The 16,687-nt window shown below is 35.4% G+C and overlaps 1 protein-coding gene and 1 pseudogene across 1 annotated transcript; both read left to right on the top strand.

The window, feature by feature from the left end:
- Positions 1–293: 293 nt before the first annotated feature.
- On the top strand, positions 294–8,812 carry LOC119640328 (ras-related GTP-binding protein D-like). Its single transcript, XM_038038265.1, has 3 exons — positions 294–437; positions 553–771; positions 8,759–8,812. The coding sequence occupies exons 1-3, from the start codon at positions 294–296 to the stop codon at positions 8,810–8,812; spliced, it is 417 nt and encodes a 138-aa protein (XP_037894193.1).
- A 4,119-nt stretch (positions 8,813–12,931) lies between these two features.
- LOC119640327 lies at positions 12,932–14,467 on the top strand (annotated as a pseudogene).
- The last annotated feature ends 2,220 nt before the right edge of the window (positions 14,468–16,687 follow it).

The raw sequence follows: 16,687 nt of genomic DNA, 5'->3' as shown, positions 1-16,687 counted from the left end.
GTACATATTTGAGGTATAAAATGCATTGCTGTAAGCTTAAGTACATAGGTTGCTTTTTGCATAACTTTCCGCACACATAAATATTTTCGTTAAAACTAAGCCTTCACCTAGAAACAATATTTGTGCGAGCGTCACGTCTATTTGACACACCAGCTACCGCAATTTTGGAAAAATCGTCAGTAAATCATTTCTTTGCGAGTTTGTAGAGAATATCAGAACTACTATGAGGATACACTTTAACTGCAGCTTCGACAATAAAACCTCTACCGCCCCGTCCTTTTAACGATTCAGATATGATATTTGGCAATTGCGGTTCGTTAGCATTTGTAATAGATACGAAGGCTAATTATAATGAGGCGTTGACTAAGTTCAAGAATATTGTGAACAAAGCTTACAAAGTTAATACTCACATAAAGTTCGAAGTGTTTATACATAAAGTGAGTAGAAAACTCTATTCTCCTAAACGTATATATGCATGGAAATGTATATAAATATATATATATAAATTTAAAACCACTGTTTTTAAAGACATTCTTATCTTCTATTTTTTAGGTTGATGGCGTTAGCGATGACACGAAAATGGAATCGCAGAGAGATATATATCAACGTGCCTCAGATGATTTAGCTGAGGTCGGCTTGACGCGAATACATTTAAGTATCCATTTAACTTCCATTTATGATCATTCTATATTCGAGGCCTTCTCAAAAGTAGTCCAGAAACTAATACCCCAGTTATCAACTTTGGAAAATCTGCTTAATATATTTATATCGGTAAATGAGGGAAAACAAATCGTAAAATAATTATTAATTTTCTATTTATAATTGGTAGAACTCTGGTATCGAAAAGGCTTTTTTGTTTGACGTAGTTTCAAAAATTTACATAGCCACATATTGCTCACCGGTTGACATACAAAGCTACGAGTTGTGTTGCGACATGATTGATGTGGTCATATACTTATCAAATATTTACAGGTTAATATTTCCTTTTTTTATATTTCTTTATGTAAATGTTAAACCTTATTCGCCTTTGAAACTGACCTTGAATGCCTGCGAGCAAATATTGAAAATGGGGATAAATCGATCAAAGGACACATCCGCAATACAACGTAAAACGAGAACCCCTCTGTTTTTAAAAATAACAGTTTCATTTTTCGCTCGTTACTTATAAACTTTAACACATACAACGGTAAAAATTTGTTAAAAATTAGCCAGATTTACACAAAGTTATAAGTTATCTTTTCACTTTTTTGATGTTTTTTGCTTATTATTAATAAGATCAACTAAACAGAACGTTGACAACTATTCTGCACATTCCCCACATGAATTCTAAAAGTGTATTAATTCTAAAATGAATATGATGAACCCCGTTACATGTAGGATTCTTATGAACGATCGAGTTAACCATTTTATTTTGTCTTCATCCTTCGTCCTTTCAAATTTCATATAGTTGAATATGCTCGCACGTAGCAATACCAGCTTCACTTAGCATTTTTACTAATAGTCCGACTTTGTTTCTTGTGATCACCGTGATATGAATTTTGATGAATAATTTTGAACGATTTGACTGCCGGCGCCTTGCAGCCAGGGCAGACGTAGACGGTCCGTCGTAGTTCTCATTATGGACCTGTGCAATGTTGTCTTCTTCGGTCAGTCAAGCGGATTTTGACTGATTTGACTGCCGGCGCCTTGCAACCTGGGCAGACGTAGACGTTTCGTCGTAGTTCCCATTATGGACCTGTGCAACGTTGTCTTCTTCGGTCAGTAGAGCGGATTTTGACTGATTTGACTGCCGGCGCCTTGCAGCCTGTGCAGACGTAGTTCTCATTATGGACCACGCAGTCCTTAGTAGCTATTCTCTCGCAGTCCTTCAGAAATTTGTGCAAATTTGTATATTGATTGATTTTGGCATCATTATCATCTCGTGTGGAGTAGGTCGCCCCCTCGTCGATCCTGACGATGTCGCAGTTGAATATGCTTTAGAAACAGTTTCATATTCCAGTTCGCGTATCATACGCCTCAGTCCCAATATGATGGATGTATTTAGAACCTTCTCGCCCTCTTCGAATCCACAAAATTTTTCTTTCGCCGGGTATCTTCTTTAGCAGCCTTTTCACGTGCTAAAAGGCTCCTCATGGTTTTAGCTGCCTGCTTACATCTCAGCTCTTCAGCGTACCATACATACGAGGTAAGAGCGGTATGGGCCGACCCTGCTTCAAGTTTTTTGAAAGCATCTCTAACTGTTTGTAACGTTCTTATAACCCGCGGAACGGTTACTGTACAGTTTAACTCCACGCTAAGCCCGCGCGCCAGTTCTTTGTAGAATCTTTTGGGTGAAGCCCGCCAAGGACGTCGCAGGTCCGGATACTCGCGGAGAGGTCTGCTAAGCACATCATGCAGCTCATAGTTGTACTTGGTGAACATAATCCCTGAAAAAATTTTTAAGATAGATACATAGATATATAGCGGAAGCATACACTGCGAACTATATTTTAAAAAAACTACATATATTGACAGTTTAATTAATAGTACTATCCTACATATAAAAATATATATCTATTGAGCTAAATTTAAAAAAAAGACTTTTTTGTTAATTTTTTAAATTATTTTTTGAAAGTGTTTTTTTTTTCTCTATTTTTCTCTATTTTGTAGAGCTCTACAAAACAGTTCTGCTTTAAACAGAACACTTTGCAGCTATCATCAACCTGCAAAGGTTCCTTTAAAGCAAACGACTTATTTTAAATTTAGTCGGTCTGCCTCCTGCTTGTGCGGTGGTAGATGCTACAGGACGAGTTCTTCTCAACCACATATTTCACGAAAGTACTTCAACTTTCACAACGGAAGCCAGAGCTATCCTTCACGCTGTCAACCTTGCCCATAAAAACAAACTCAAAACCGCTATTGTTACCGACAGTTTGTCTGTATTACAAGCTGTTCGGAATCCTTCGACTTCGAGATGGAGCACCATCAACAAATTAAGGAATATAATTACTACACCCGACGGAAAAATTAAAATGTTATGGGTACCAAGTCACATCGGTTTACTGGGAAATGAGCAGGCTGATCGAGCGGCAAAGTATGCTGCTTTTGCTCCTCTAATTATGGATGATGTCATGGAAAAGTTGGATCTTCAAAGATACATTGGAAGAAAAGTTAAAGAGAAAATTGCAGAAGGAAATTTACAATACCATCATCAACACTACTCTTGCATTAACCCTCAATTAACTCCACCTTTATATCCAACAAACGTTGAGAAAACCAAGATCCAAACATTTTCGAGAATTCGTTTTGGTCATACAATTGCAACTCACCAATGGATCCTGAAGAAGTCTTCTCCCCCAATCTGCTGTTGTGGACAAACTCTTACTATAAAGCACATTCTCTGCGATTGCCTCAACTTTTCCTCGGCTAGAAGTATTGCATTTGGAACGATTAACCCTTTGAACATTCTACAATCAGCTTCAGAACAGAATATCAATTCAATATATTACTTTTTTAATACTACTAAGTTCACTATCTAATATCCATTTATTTAAATTAGAGCCGATAGCCTGTGTTGCTAGTGCTCAAAGTCTTTTTTTTCGTCTAAGAATTCATTTCATTAGTCTAAAATTAAAATAATAATAATAATAAATAAATAGAAATTATTTGTCTAATTTATATTTATCTTACACTAATGTTGTATTGTAAGAAACGAAATTTATTTGAATTTTATTGAAATATATGATTAAACTATTAACAGACAAATAAGAGGCGCTAAGCTGGAAGAATTGAAGAAATGGTGAGAAAAGCTACAAGTTTCTCCTTTGGCAGTAATCTGTCAAATTGTAAACCTTTCAAATTCCTAATTGTCTTCTATATAATTTCTCGCAAGGCAAATATAAAGCCATGAAATTTGTGTAGTGATGACAGACTTGACAATGTTCTCCTTAGTTGTCTTTTTATCGTTCAAAGATATTTTTATTATTTCATGTAACGCCTGCGTCCGATAGATAGTGACAATCCTTTTTCTCGTCTATATTTTGTTTCGGTAATTAATATTTTAATTTTTTGTTGAATTTCGTGGCTATTCTGCCTTATAGTGTGTGAATTTATAATATACTTTGAGAAGAAAGTGAGTGAATTCAAAGTAAAAGAAATATTTTTCCTTTACGCCTTGATTCATTTGAATTTTGCAAACAAAAATTTTGAGCTCTGATATAAATCTCTTTTTTTTTTTTTTGTTTTCTCTCTTTTTTCTCTGTTATTTTTTCGCTGTTTGGAGTTTGTGTTGCTTTTGATCTGTCGTTACAGTGTCAACGTAACAGAGAAGTTTTGCACAAATTTGGTTGATAAATTTTTATGTTTAGGATTTGTTTTTAGTGATTTTTGTGTCCGTTCTTCATAATCCACAACTGTCCTTTTGACTGGACATGGAGTGTTTATATACACCTTGTCGGGAGAAATCTGGCCCAGATTCTGATAGATTCGTTTCTTGTTGGCTCTGCGAGCGCTTTGGTCATGCAAAGTGTGCCGGTATTCTCGGTCGTGCTGCTGACTCAGTCGCTGATCCGTCTAAAGGCTTAAGATGGTCATGTCCTGACTGTAGGCAGCGGGACATTGATTTTTATAAACTTTTCACGGAGACCCGTTATGGTTTCTCGGAATTGAGTAGAAATCTCGGCTCCTTGTGGGAAAACTTTGAGCTCATTAAGTCTAGGTTTGATGAGTGTCGTTTTATTGGATACTCATCTTCTACTCGTAGCGTAGCGTGCGGGACGTCACCTCTGGCTTTCTCCAAATCTGATTCGTTGGTACAAGTTACCTCTCCCTCTAACTCTAAAATGAACAGTAATGTTTCCGATATTGCTGAGTCGGTTGGTAGCAAAACAGTTACAAACAAACCGGCAAGTCCTTCTGTTTTAAGCTACGCTGAAGTGGCAAGGGTATCTCCGCCCAGAGCCGCCACTCACTCTAATCAAGCGCCATCGCCTAAAAGTAATGAAGAGAAAAATAAACCATCCTCTCCTCCTGGCTGTTCGCGTGTGACTGGGCAAGTCTCACAAGCTGCAGGTACAAGGGCGATAACCCCATCTATATTCTCCCCAACTCGAAACTCTCCTACCGTGAACCCCCTCCTGTTCCAAATAATGACATTTGCTTGACGGCAGTTCCGCCCAGAAAAGCAATATTTGTGTCAAGACTGGCACCTGAAACTTCGGTGGATAACATAAAAGGTTATCTGGCGACGAAAGTCCCATCAGTCAACTTAAAGCGTGTTAGCATCTTCAAAATGGCCCCTTCTCAAGCTAGGGCAATCTCTTCTTTTAAAATATTAGTTCCGACTGAAAACAGTGATATGTTGTTAAACAAATCACTGTGGCCAGTAGGATCCTTAATTAAGGAACTTATGCCTCGTGATCGTCCCCGTAATACCAAGGCAATAGTCTTGTCGCCTTCAAAAAACTAATTGTTTCTTCAGGACCACTATCTCTCATTTATCAAAATGTTAGGGGCCTGAATTCGAAAATTCGTTCCGCTCTTCTAAATTCAGTGAGCACGGAGTTTTTCCGTTTGGCCTTCACTGAAACTTGGCTAAAACCCGATCTTCATTCGTCGGAACTTTTTCATAATTCTTTCCAAGTGTTTAGAAATGATCGAGTGAATCGCATTGGTGGTGGTTTATTAATTGCCATATCTGCGTCAGTCCCGTCCAATTCAATAGAATTTCCCACTTCTCCTGACGTTGAATTTATCGCTATTCGTGCGATAATGCCTAATAAACAGCTATTTATAACCTGCTCCTATATTCCCCCAAATTCCGATATCTCCATTTACAAGAATCACGCTGCCCTCATCTGTGAAGTGGCCAAGCGGTGTATACCCGCCGATTTGGTCGTTGCATTGGGTGACTTCAACTTGCCTCAAGTCACTTGGTGTAACAGTGATAATTCTGGCTTTTTGATTCCTACTTCAACGTCTGATAGGGCTGTTGTGTTCTTTAGTGAATTGTTTGATCATAATTTGGGTCAATATAATCGTACCCCTAATTGAAATGGTAGACTGCTTGATCTCTGCTTTGCCAATTTTCCCGAGATTTACGTAAATCGTTGTCCACCTTTTAGTTTACCTAAGGATCCTTATCATCTATCAATATGCATTTCCTTTCATCATATGAATGATGGTTTGTTGAATTGCCTTAATGGGCCAAATCAAATTTTTTTAAATAATTATTATGATTTTCATAAAATCAATATTGTATTACTAAAACATCGTCTTTCACATTTGACCCATGATTTGTCAACCGGTAGTATTGAAAGCTTGTTGTCATCGTTCTACAATACTTTAAATCTAGCTATTGCTGCGTCTGTTCCGATCAAGCATTGTCGACCTCGAAGCAGGTGTCCTCCGTGGTTTAATAAGACAATTAAATATTACAAGAAGAAAAAACTCGCTATTCAAAAAATATTCGAAAAGTGGCTCTGCGCTCGACTATGTCGCTTACTCGGTGGCGAGGCATAGATTTAACTCCCTCAACCATCATTATTACTGCAGGCTTTCAAGGCTTTTTCTAGTGGCTCTCGCACAGATGTTATTTACACTGATTTAAGCAAAGCATTTGATATGGTTAACCATAGACTACTTATCTTTAAACTCCAAGCCTCTGGTTTCCCACCCTACTTAGTGAAATGGATAAGCTCTTATCTGCACAATAGATCTTTCAGAGTTTTGTTTAACTCCATTAGCTCGGATGAATTCCCCGTTACGTCTGGCGTACCTCAAGGAAGTCACTTAGGTCCCATTTTATTTAGTTTATACATTAACGATCTCCCATCGGTGGTTAATTCCAGACAGATCATAATGTATGCTGATGATGTGAAACTGTTTAATTCCTTCTCTGTTGAATCGCAATCACATCAGCTTCAAGGTGATTTGGATAATTTTGTTGCATGGTGCTCTTTGAATCTGCTGAAACTAAATCTGAGTAAATGTAAGAAGCTTTCTTTCTCAAGAAGGAGGTCATTCATTACTCAGTATTTCATTGATTCCCGCAAGTTGGAGGACGTTGAATCGTTCATAGATTTAGGCGTTCTATTTGACCATAGGTTACGTTTCAATTTGCATATTGAGCTCTCGATTAGCAAAGCTAGGTCCGCGCTTGGTTTTATAAAAAGGTGGTCCAAAGAGCTTGATGATCCCTACATTACGAAAACGCTGTACATTTGTTTGGTCAGATCCATACTCGAGTATGCCTCAGTTGCGTGGTCTCCTTCATATAGGTGCTACGTAGATTCAATTGAATCTGTTCAAAAGCAATTCTTGCTGTTTGCCCTTAGAAATTTGGGTTGGGATCCGATTGCCTCTCTTCCTCCGTATGAAATTAGGTTGCTTCTGCTGTCCTTACAGTCTGTTGAGAAACGTAGGTTTGTTCTTGGCGTTTCCTTTGTAATCAAAGTAATAAATGGTGCTATTGACTCGCCGTTATTACTTGGTGAAATAAGCTTTAATATCCCTAACCGCTTCTCTAGGCACTTTATCTTGGTTAACCTTAGTCAGTGTAAATATAATTATGAGCTGTATAATCCGCTCAGAGTAGTTTACAAGAACCTTAATGACATCTATCACTTATTCTCATTAACAGACTCTCTAAAGTCTATTAAAGCAACTTTGCTTAATATGCGCGATTTACCTATGTCGTACTTAAACTAGCTTTTAACCTTAAAAAATCGTTACGATTCGAAAATGAATTATCAATTTATTATCGGTTGCCAGGCTTATGCATGTTTGCGATGGTTTAGGGGTTCATTTGCAATTTGGTCCTGTACCGGTTGTAAGTGTGTCCCTATGCTGATAGTTTACATGCTTTTTTTCTTTTTTTTTTTTTTCTTCTTATTTGTTTTATTGTACTTATACTAAATTTTATTATTAATTAATATAAGTTTTGCATTAAGAGCCAATTGAACTCGACTATTATTTGTTTAGTTGAGTTTCTAGTATAAGTAGAATAAATAAATAAATAAATCTACAAACGCCGTTTTCCAATATAAGAAACCTAATTTGTTCTATTGCAAATGCGTTGCCACTTCTAAGATCGTAAAAATTTAGTAAAAAAAACGCTATAACGTACTTGTAACTTAGCAAAACTAATGAAAAGGAACAAAAACAAAAAGCGTTATGTCTGTTGAATTGCTATTTAACAGAGTTAAACCTTTGTTTTGCCGACGGCTTTGCATTTAACCAGAGTTGATCCTCTGTTTTCTGTTAAGTTTCCATTTATACTTCTTTATTTATATAGTTTAAAAAAAACATTACATTTTCATTGTAAAAATAAAAAGTAATTTTTATAAATTACTAAATTTAATTCAATAATTTTATAGATACTTATTTAATAATAATATTAATAATAATAATTTAATACTAAATTATTTATTACTAAAACTAATTCAATAATTTTATATTAATTTTAACAGTAATAATTTAATTGACATTTAACAGAGTTGAACCTTTGTTTTCTGTTAAGTTGGACATGATAACTGCTGGCAGGCAATTGCCATGTACTTCTTGATCGCTATGGATACATACATCGTAGTCTCTTCAATTCGTACAACTTGCTTAAAACTTTTTTTTGCGAAGAAAGGTATTGTAACGCTATTATAGTCTAAAGAAATATTTTGTTTCAATCCATCAATACATTGTTGTTTTGAAGAAATTTAACTGGAATTCGAATGTTTTCGAAGTTGAATTCATCGAAAACAAAAATTTTGTTTTGCCAAAATTACAGCTAAAATTAGCGAAGAATGGCAGTGACGTATCGAATACTTTAACGACATCGTAACCTTAGATTGGAGAAGTGAAGAGGATGGAAAACCTTCTGTAATAATGTCAACAGTGATATGTCTATGCTAGTGATCTATGGCAAGTAGTTAGTATATTCAGAGGAGACAGCCTTGCACATGATTCAATGCTCACTAAGCTATTTAATGAACTTTAACCTTTCTGGTCTTTATGGCCATATCAAACATTGTTTTTCGTTTGATGAGCTGTGTGGCTCCATTAATTTAAGGAAGATTACCCTCGGTAAGTTTAACAGGGCATTAAGTGTCTCTAAGGGCACATCTGCTGGATTAGATAGCATTCGAAATTTGATCTGTAAGGAATGAGAGCCAATTCGGCGTTTATTTATTTTGTATAAACAAACTACATATAGCGAACAATAAGACGCACGCAAATGAAATAAATAGAGAGTTATGCAGAATTGTTATTAGGTGTGATGTTGTTGTACTTGCCTTTACTTAATTTTTTTTTCTCCTTTTCTTCACCTTTTGTAAATGTAATTTTAGACACACTCTATTTTCTTTTAATTATTTTAAATTTTTGAATGATTAATTTATTTTCGAACGGCAGTTTATATTTTCCTTTCGCAGCTCCAAACCCAGCTCTAAAAAGGAGGTCTGTGCAATTTGGTCTAAGCGACATCAATATTATTGTCGCTGGATTTGATGTAGTTGAGGGAACGCATTTAGCGATAATTGCCAAAACATTTCCACACACGATTAGATTCTCTTGGCGATTGGCGCGTGCTTAAATGTACCCCGCAATTCTTTCTGAGCTAAATTGGATGATATAAAGATGAACGATATAACAAAAAGCCACGTACATTGCTTTAGTTGTCCCTTAAACTATTTGTTTCAATACTTAAATGTGAGGAATAGTTGTGGCTTCGAATTTATAAGATGGCGGCGTAACGTTATTGTATCATTTATTTGTTTCCACATTGTTTCTTTTTCCCCATCCTGCGAAATAATTGTATATATTTTGCAGAAATTGGTATCAAAAAATAAACATAGCATTATTGATAATTGATAATTTCCGTCAGCTGGCGTCTTAAAATTTTTTTTATATTCATAATTAGACACAATTTTATTAGATTTACTAGGGTGTTCTTAAGCCGAAAACGAAAATGAAGCCTCATTCTGTTAAAAATTTTTATCAGATTTTTTTGAGAAAATACCTGTTTCTGTACATCTTTATGGCTAAAATTTGGAATTCTAGAAATAGATATGCTTATGGCATGCTGTCCACAGCCGTCTTGCTTATTCGATATAATACAACCTTCTCCCGACGAACCCACATTTAGGAACGTATTAAGGAAAGAGGTGTTAGATCTTACTCTCGCTCTTGTGTTCCTCTATCTCGTGCTGGCATATGTCCACAGAGGTCTCACTGTTGAACCAGTAACACATTAGGCCTGGGGCGGTGTCATGCCAAGCTTACCGAGACCTCAAATGTACAAACTCGGAATTGTTTTGTTTTATAGTTTCTGAAAACATGAACGCATTTCCGTATTTGCACAACTGCGCGGGGGATATTTAGCTAGAAGCGCACTCTGTTCGAACGTAAACGAAGTCTGCCTAGGAAGCTGTCCTCAAAAAGAAGAAGCCCAGCAGAGATTACAAAGGTAGTCCTAAGAAAACTAGTCGTCTCATGTAGGAGATCCATATTTAGGAATGCCTGTGGAAGACGAGAACTGTGGATCAGACGTTTCCAAGGAGTACACAGTTCTAAGGACCGCAGTCTCGCTAATAAGATCTTTTGCGCGGAACGGGCGCCGGAACCAGCCGGGATAAGCCCACGTCCACTGCGGCAGGGCTCAGAAGCTCTGGCCTCACAACACGTTGGACTTTACAAAGGCAGCTTTCTAACAAAGTCTGCGATCTTTGAAGACAGTCGGTTCCGTCCGAACGATCGATAATTTTAGTCAAATATAGGCATTTAAATATTCATTCTTAGTTGCTAGGCTAGGTTCTTTGTGGGCAAGTAAACCCCTTTCTTTTTTTTTCAAATTACGTGTTTTAGTTGGTGTCATAACTTAATTAATAAAAGAAAATTCAATTATAACCTCTAAAGATATTAGGATTTTTATTCAGGTGAGGAATATAAATGTCGAAGGTAAGGACGATTGGAGAAGCCGTTGAGGTATTTCTCCGCAACAGATGTAAAAATAATTTTTCCAAATTACAAACCCCACATTATTAACTAAAAATATGCAAATATCCCTCGCAGAAATTTTAATTAACGCAATTGAAAGAGAAAATACACAATAAAGCATCATGTTTTTAACCAGTTAATATAACATTTTTGGAAATACCGAGTTTTTTCACATTTTATATACTTTCGATCCGGAATTTCGCTATTTTAACAAAGTGCAAATAACTTTCGACGAAGTTTTCACAAACAATCTGGCAGTGTTTTCGCGGAGGACTGATACGCTAATAGGATGCCAATACGCCGACGACAAGCAGAAGGAAACCTACCCGTACAAAACAATGCTTGTCTTCGGCATGAAAAGCTAGGCGACGGCTTTCAACCTTATTTTAAGCGTAAACCCAAAAAAATGAACTTAAATACCACGAAATAAGATTTCTCAGATTGTACACGGCCTCTGGATTAGGTCAATATATTCGTGACCAGCTAAATTGCAGTCACTGCCTAGACGACATGACGGAGGAGGAGCGCGACTTCTGCAAAGAGGTGATGGGTGAGAAGATGATGAAAAACCCCATAGACACCATCATCCTAACCAACAAACACATCAAGCCGGCATTCCCAAAACCAGCAGTAAACGATGCATTCGACGCTGCATATAAAATTTTTTATGCTGTGATGCGCAAGTATATGCTCGAGACAAATATAGGGAAACGCTTACAAGATACAGTGGTATCGATTTCTTTAAATCAGATGGGTCATGCGTTACTGACTATGCTGCTAAAAACGAAAAACTGCAGAGAGTCCATTGACAAGAACGTGTCTTCACACAAGCAATTCAAATTTAGCATAAAAATGTTGATTCGTCACTAATTATATTCTAATTTTTCTTTGCAGATAAACAAAAGACGACGCACCGTCGCCAATCTCCCATAAGCCACCAAGGCATATGTCCGCACTACTGCTTCAGTACAATATAAGACTGCCGTACGCCAAATGGTAAATTCGCAATCAACTTAATATATAAAATTTTGTAACTACATTATTTTTCTTTTGCAGATGAAGATGTTAACAACAGCCGCGCAGCAAGCTACTTTTTAATTATTTTGTAAATGTTATTGTAAATACTATTGTAATTTCTAATTAAGTCTATAATGGTGTAGGCCTACTGGGGAGACAGCCATTCGAAATAATTGGCAACACACGCACACGGTACCTCTAAGGTGGTGTGGAAATCCGTGAGATTTTTTCTTTTTGTTTATTTTTTTCATCAGCTGTTTCTAGAGGAATTGCTTTGGGTTTTGGAGAAATGCGAACTTGGCAGCACGACATCAGCAAAATATGTTTATCTTTTTATTGTTGTACCACATTTATGTTGTGAACAATTTGATATACTTTCTGTGGATATATAAGCCACATATGTCTGCGCTCATTCCATATCTCAAAAACAAAAGTTAATCTCAGGTCACTGATTATTTTCATTTAAAATGAAGTGGACAACCAGTAATGTAAAAAATCCAAATTATACCGAAAATCATGATTTTTACGTGGGTTCTTATCAATTTATTCTAAATTCTAATTTATTATAAAATTGCATTGTGGTTGAAAGGTGGAAAAATTGAAAAAACTAGTAAAAATTAAAACTAGTAGCAATTCATAATCAGCGCCATTATTGGCCAGGTTCTTTAAGTCATCTTTTTATCGGTTTGGGGTTTGCAGGAAAGGGATGGTCGTGTAAATATTATTATTATTATTATAATTTTAGACTAATGAAATAAATTCTTAGACTAAAGAAAAGACATTGAGCCCAAGCAACACAGGCTATCGGCTCTAATTTAATTAAATGTACATGAGATGATGAGCTTATTAGTATTAAAAAAGTAATATATAGATTTGATATTTGGTTCTGAAGCTGATTTTAGAATGTCCAAAAGGTTAGTCGTTCCAAAAGGCAATAGGCTAATAGATTATGGGTGATAACACAGAGATACATTCTACTGAAAAGGTAATTATACCCAGGATTTTTCTTTTTTCCTAGTCGATAAGGAACTCTTGCCTTTGAAAGTACTGGGCCATGCTATAAATATCTCGAAATTTATCCTGCACCAGCGGAAGACAATATACTCTTGGATATGACGGAAAACGTAAAGAGCATAAGAAATTCGAAGTAAGATAATAGCGAAAAGTTTTTAACAGTCAGCCTTTTTAAGTGTTATTTTCTCTGTAGAGTTGCCATGACTCAGTTAAAGAGTTTAGAAAGTCTTGCATCATTTTTGAAGAGCTATGCTCTCAATTTGATATATAATTTATATAAAAATGAATGCGTTGCAATTGAAAGTAAAATTAAAACGAACAGTCACTTAGTACAGTAATATAATTATTTAATAGATTAGAATCATATACAAATTTTAAAAAGATTAATACATGTTTGTCACATTAGTTTTTTTTTTAATTTTTATAAAAACCTACCTTAACATACAAAGCATTAATAGATTCCTAGTAAAAATTCTTTTAAAAACAGAAACTCGTCACTTTCATAAAATTTCAAAAAAAAAAAGAAACCAAAAAAAAGCTTGAACATAAGCGATTTTTGTAGAGTGAATAATTGAAGTGTTGCAATACATTGAAAAGAAATGCAAGTCTTAGGCTGTAGCCTTTCAGCAGCCAATTCCGATATAAGACTTCATAAGCGTACTTATCGCTGATCATCTGGTATGGATGAATCGATTTAGCTATTTTCCTATTGCTATTTTTACCCGTCAGCCCTAGTTGCCCGTGGTTTTAACACCCCTTCGTACTAAATATCATCAGAATGTTCCAATAATTACGACCCGTAGGTTGAAGACCAATTACTTAATGGATGTTTCCTGTTCGCGTAACAGTGAGACGACCAAGAAGACGTAAGAAAAGCGAAAAAGATGAGGCCGCCGCCTAGAGGTAAATCCTTTGCCGACTGAAAACTCAATCAAAGTAAAATAAACTCTACTAAACTAAACTCTGTATAAAATGACGAAAATTCCTTTAAAGACCCAACTCTAATTCACCTATATTAGGGTTCCCTGGTGCAGTTCATCTTAAGCATTAGTCTGCCGATACATCTGAAAGTGGCAACCTCTGTATGTTCAAGTTAGGGACAGCGATGACAAAATAATATTATCGCGAGTCTACAGCTCGGAGGGTATTTCTTTTACGTCTCATACCCCCGGCGAGAATGTAATTTGCATGTATTCGAATAGTACAGCATGGTTTAGTGGCGCCCAGTTGCGTGTTCATTTAGATATGCAAGTTGGTGAGCATGCTATCGATTATGCCAGTGTGGCGCAAAGGGAAAAACTTAACGAGTTACAATTACGTATTCGCCAATTGCTTGACCAAGTCGAACAAATAACAAAACTGTCAACGCTATCGGGAGGAGAGATTCCGTCATATCAGTGAAAGTACTAATTCACGAGTACTTTGGTGGTCTTTGGCTCAAACTATCGTACTGATATGTATGGGCTTTTAGCAAGCAATCTGGCTACCTTTTATGATATCATTGAAAGCCTTGCATCTTTTTTTATTTAAGGCTAGAAAGAAATTAAAATTAGAGCTAAAGTAAGGTTAATAATAAGTCACAAGCATGTTACTAGTTCATACCTAGTAAAAAGAATTATTGTGAACAAAGCATGGCGTTAATAGCCTTATTATATATTTAAAATAGCTTTATTAATATCTATAAAAATATATATAAAAGAAATTGTTATTCTTTTTAATGGTTTTCTGATTGCTTCCGATCCTTTTTCATTCACTTGGTCGCTTCTGCTCTTCTATCATATCCTCTAGTGTTTTGGAAAATACGCGAATTAAAGTTATTTAATTGTACAAGTTAGCCTAAAAGTAGACCGCCATAATTTTTTTTTATTATCAAATTAAACAAAACAGTAGCTAAATTTTTTCCTACTTACAGAAAAAACGTAATACTCTATGCCAATTTACAGAAAGAACGTAAAACTCTTTGCTAATTGTAAAGCTGTTGGCAAAAATCCCCAATTTGTTCCAAATTCTCTGCTAATTAATAAAAAACATCTATTGAAATTCTATACAAACAAACAAATAAAAAACATCTGTTGAAACTCTATACAAACAAAAAAACAAATTGGCAATTTAACAACAAAAACGACAGTAGTAGTGAATAAGTAGTGAATAAAGCATACAAATAAATAAAATAAAGTGAAAATAAATAAATTGTTTATATACAAGCCGTTTATAAAATTGCGGTTTTTCTTTACTTTTTTAACTTTAAATTAATTTACATTAATTTACACCTAAAGGTAGGCAAGAAAGGCGACTCTGCTAACTGAGCGAACGTAATACTCTATGCTATTTACAGAAAGAACGTAATACATTATGTTAATTGTAAAGCCGTCGGCAAAAGTACCCCAATTTTATATTTTTTATTACCTGGCAACGTTATTTGTCCAAACTAGAAAACTAGTTATGATAACGGAACGTTAGCAAGGCAAACATAGAATTGATTCTGTCAGGACTACTTTTTGGACATTTAACAGAAAAGTTGTTAAGCTGGGCATTTAACTATTTAACAGAGCTGCTATTTTTTGACTATTTTTTACAAGAAACTCTGTGTTTCGCCTTTTAACAGGGAATTTAGCGGGAGCTTTGTTTAAAAATTATGGCTGTCTAATTTTAGGCTAAAAATTGGTAAAATTGAAGAAATTAAGAAATTTTATAAGGAAACATAGATTTATTAAAAAAATAAAGAAACATTAGATACTAATAATTTGCAGACGCCACCTGGTTTTCCGTAAAACGTCTTTCACTTTTTTAGCTGACACTTGATGGTGCAGATTGCAGATTCATTCAGCTTAAAATTTTTATTTAAAACTATACAAATTGTTACGAAGTTCGCTTTTCTCGGATACTGTTCGTTTCGCTAGATCGTGATTATTCTTTTTAAGAGGAATGCATTTGCAGGTCTCTACTACAAGACTCTTTTATTTACAATGCTCTCGTCTTCTTAACTCTAATGCAAAACTGTTGACTGAAATTATTAAAACCCTATTATGTAATGAACCTAATAATACTGGTTTGATTAAACAGGTGTGCGCAAGATTTCGTGTGGGAAGACAATCCTTTGTCCAGCTGCTGCAGACGTCACCTGGTTTTCCGTAAATCGTCTTTCACTTTTTTCACTTGAACGTAAAAATATTCCAATTTTGCTTTCATATGATAATAAAATCAACCAATCATTGAACGAAAGAATAAATTCTTTACACGTGTAGGACAGTAACTTTTTAGTAAATATCGATATAAAATTTGGGCTCTAAGGCACCAAGAATTAGTAAACAGATTTTGCAAATTTTTCTTTTTGTTGAAAAATTTGTAGACTACGTAATCTACAAACGCCGTTTTCCAATATAAAAAAGCTGATTTTTTCTATTGCAAATGCGTTGTGATTTCAATGTATTTTCCTTTCTCTATTATGATTAGTTTCTTATGTAAAAGCTTTGTCACGGTATACAAAGCATACAAAGAACGTAAAAATTTAATGCAAAGAACGCTATAACACTTTTGTAGCTGAACATCACTAATGAAAAGGAACAAGAACAAAAACCGTTACTTAACGGCAATTTGCATTGTTATTGTTTATTTTCGCGATGTCCATTTGTAAGTTTTGATCTGCTCGAAAAGACTGCACAAAAATTGTTATTTTCTAAGAAATAAGAGG

The sequence above is a fragment of the Glossina fuscipes genome, unplaced genomic scaffold (assembly GCF_014805625.2).
Source record: "Glossina fuscipes isolate IAEA_lab_2018 unplaced genomic scaffold, Yale_Gfus_2 119, whole genome shotgun sequence".
Taxonomy (NCBI): Eukaryota; Metazoa; Arthropoda; class Insecta; order Diptera; family Glossinidae; genus Glossina; species Glossina fuscipes.
Note: the sequence above shows the minus strand (reverse complement) of the source record. Positions and strands in the feature narration are given on the sequence as shown.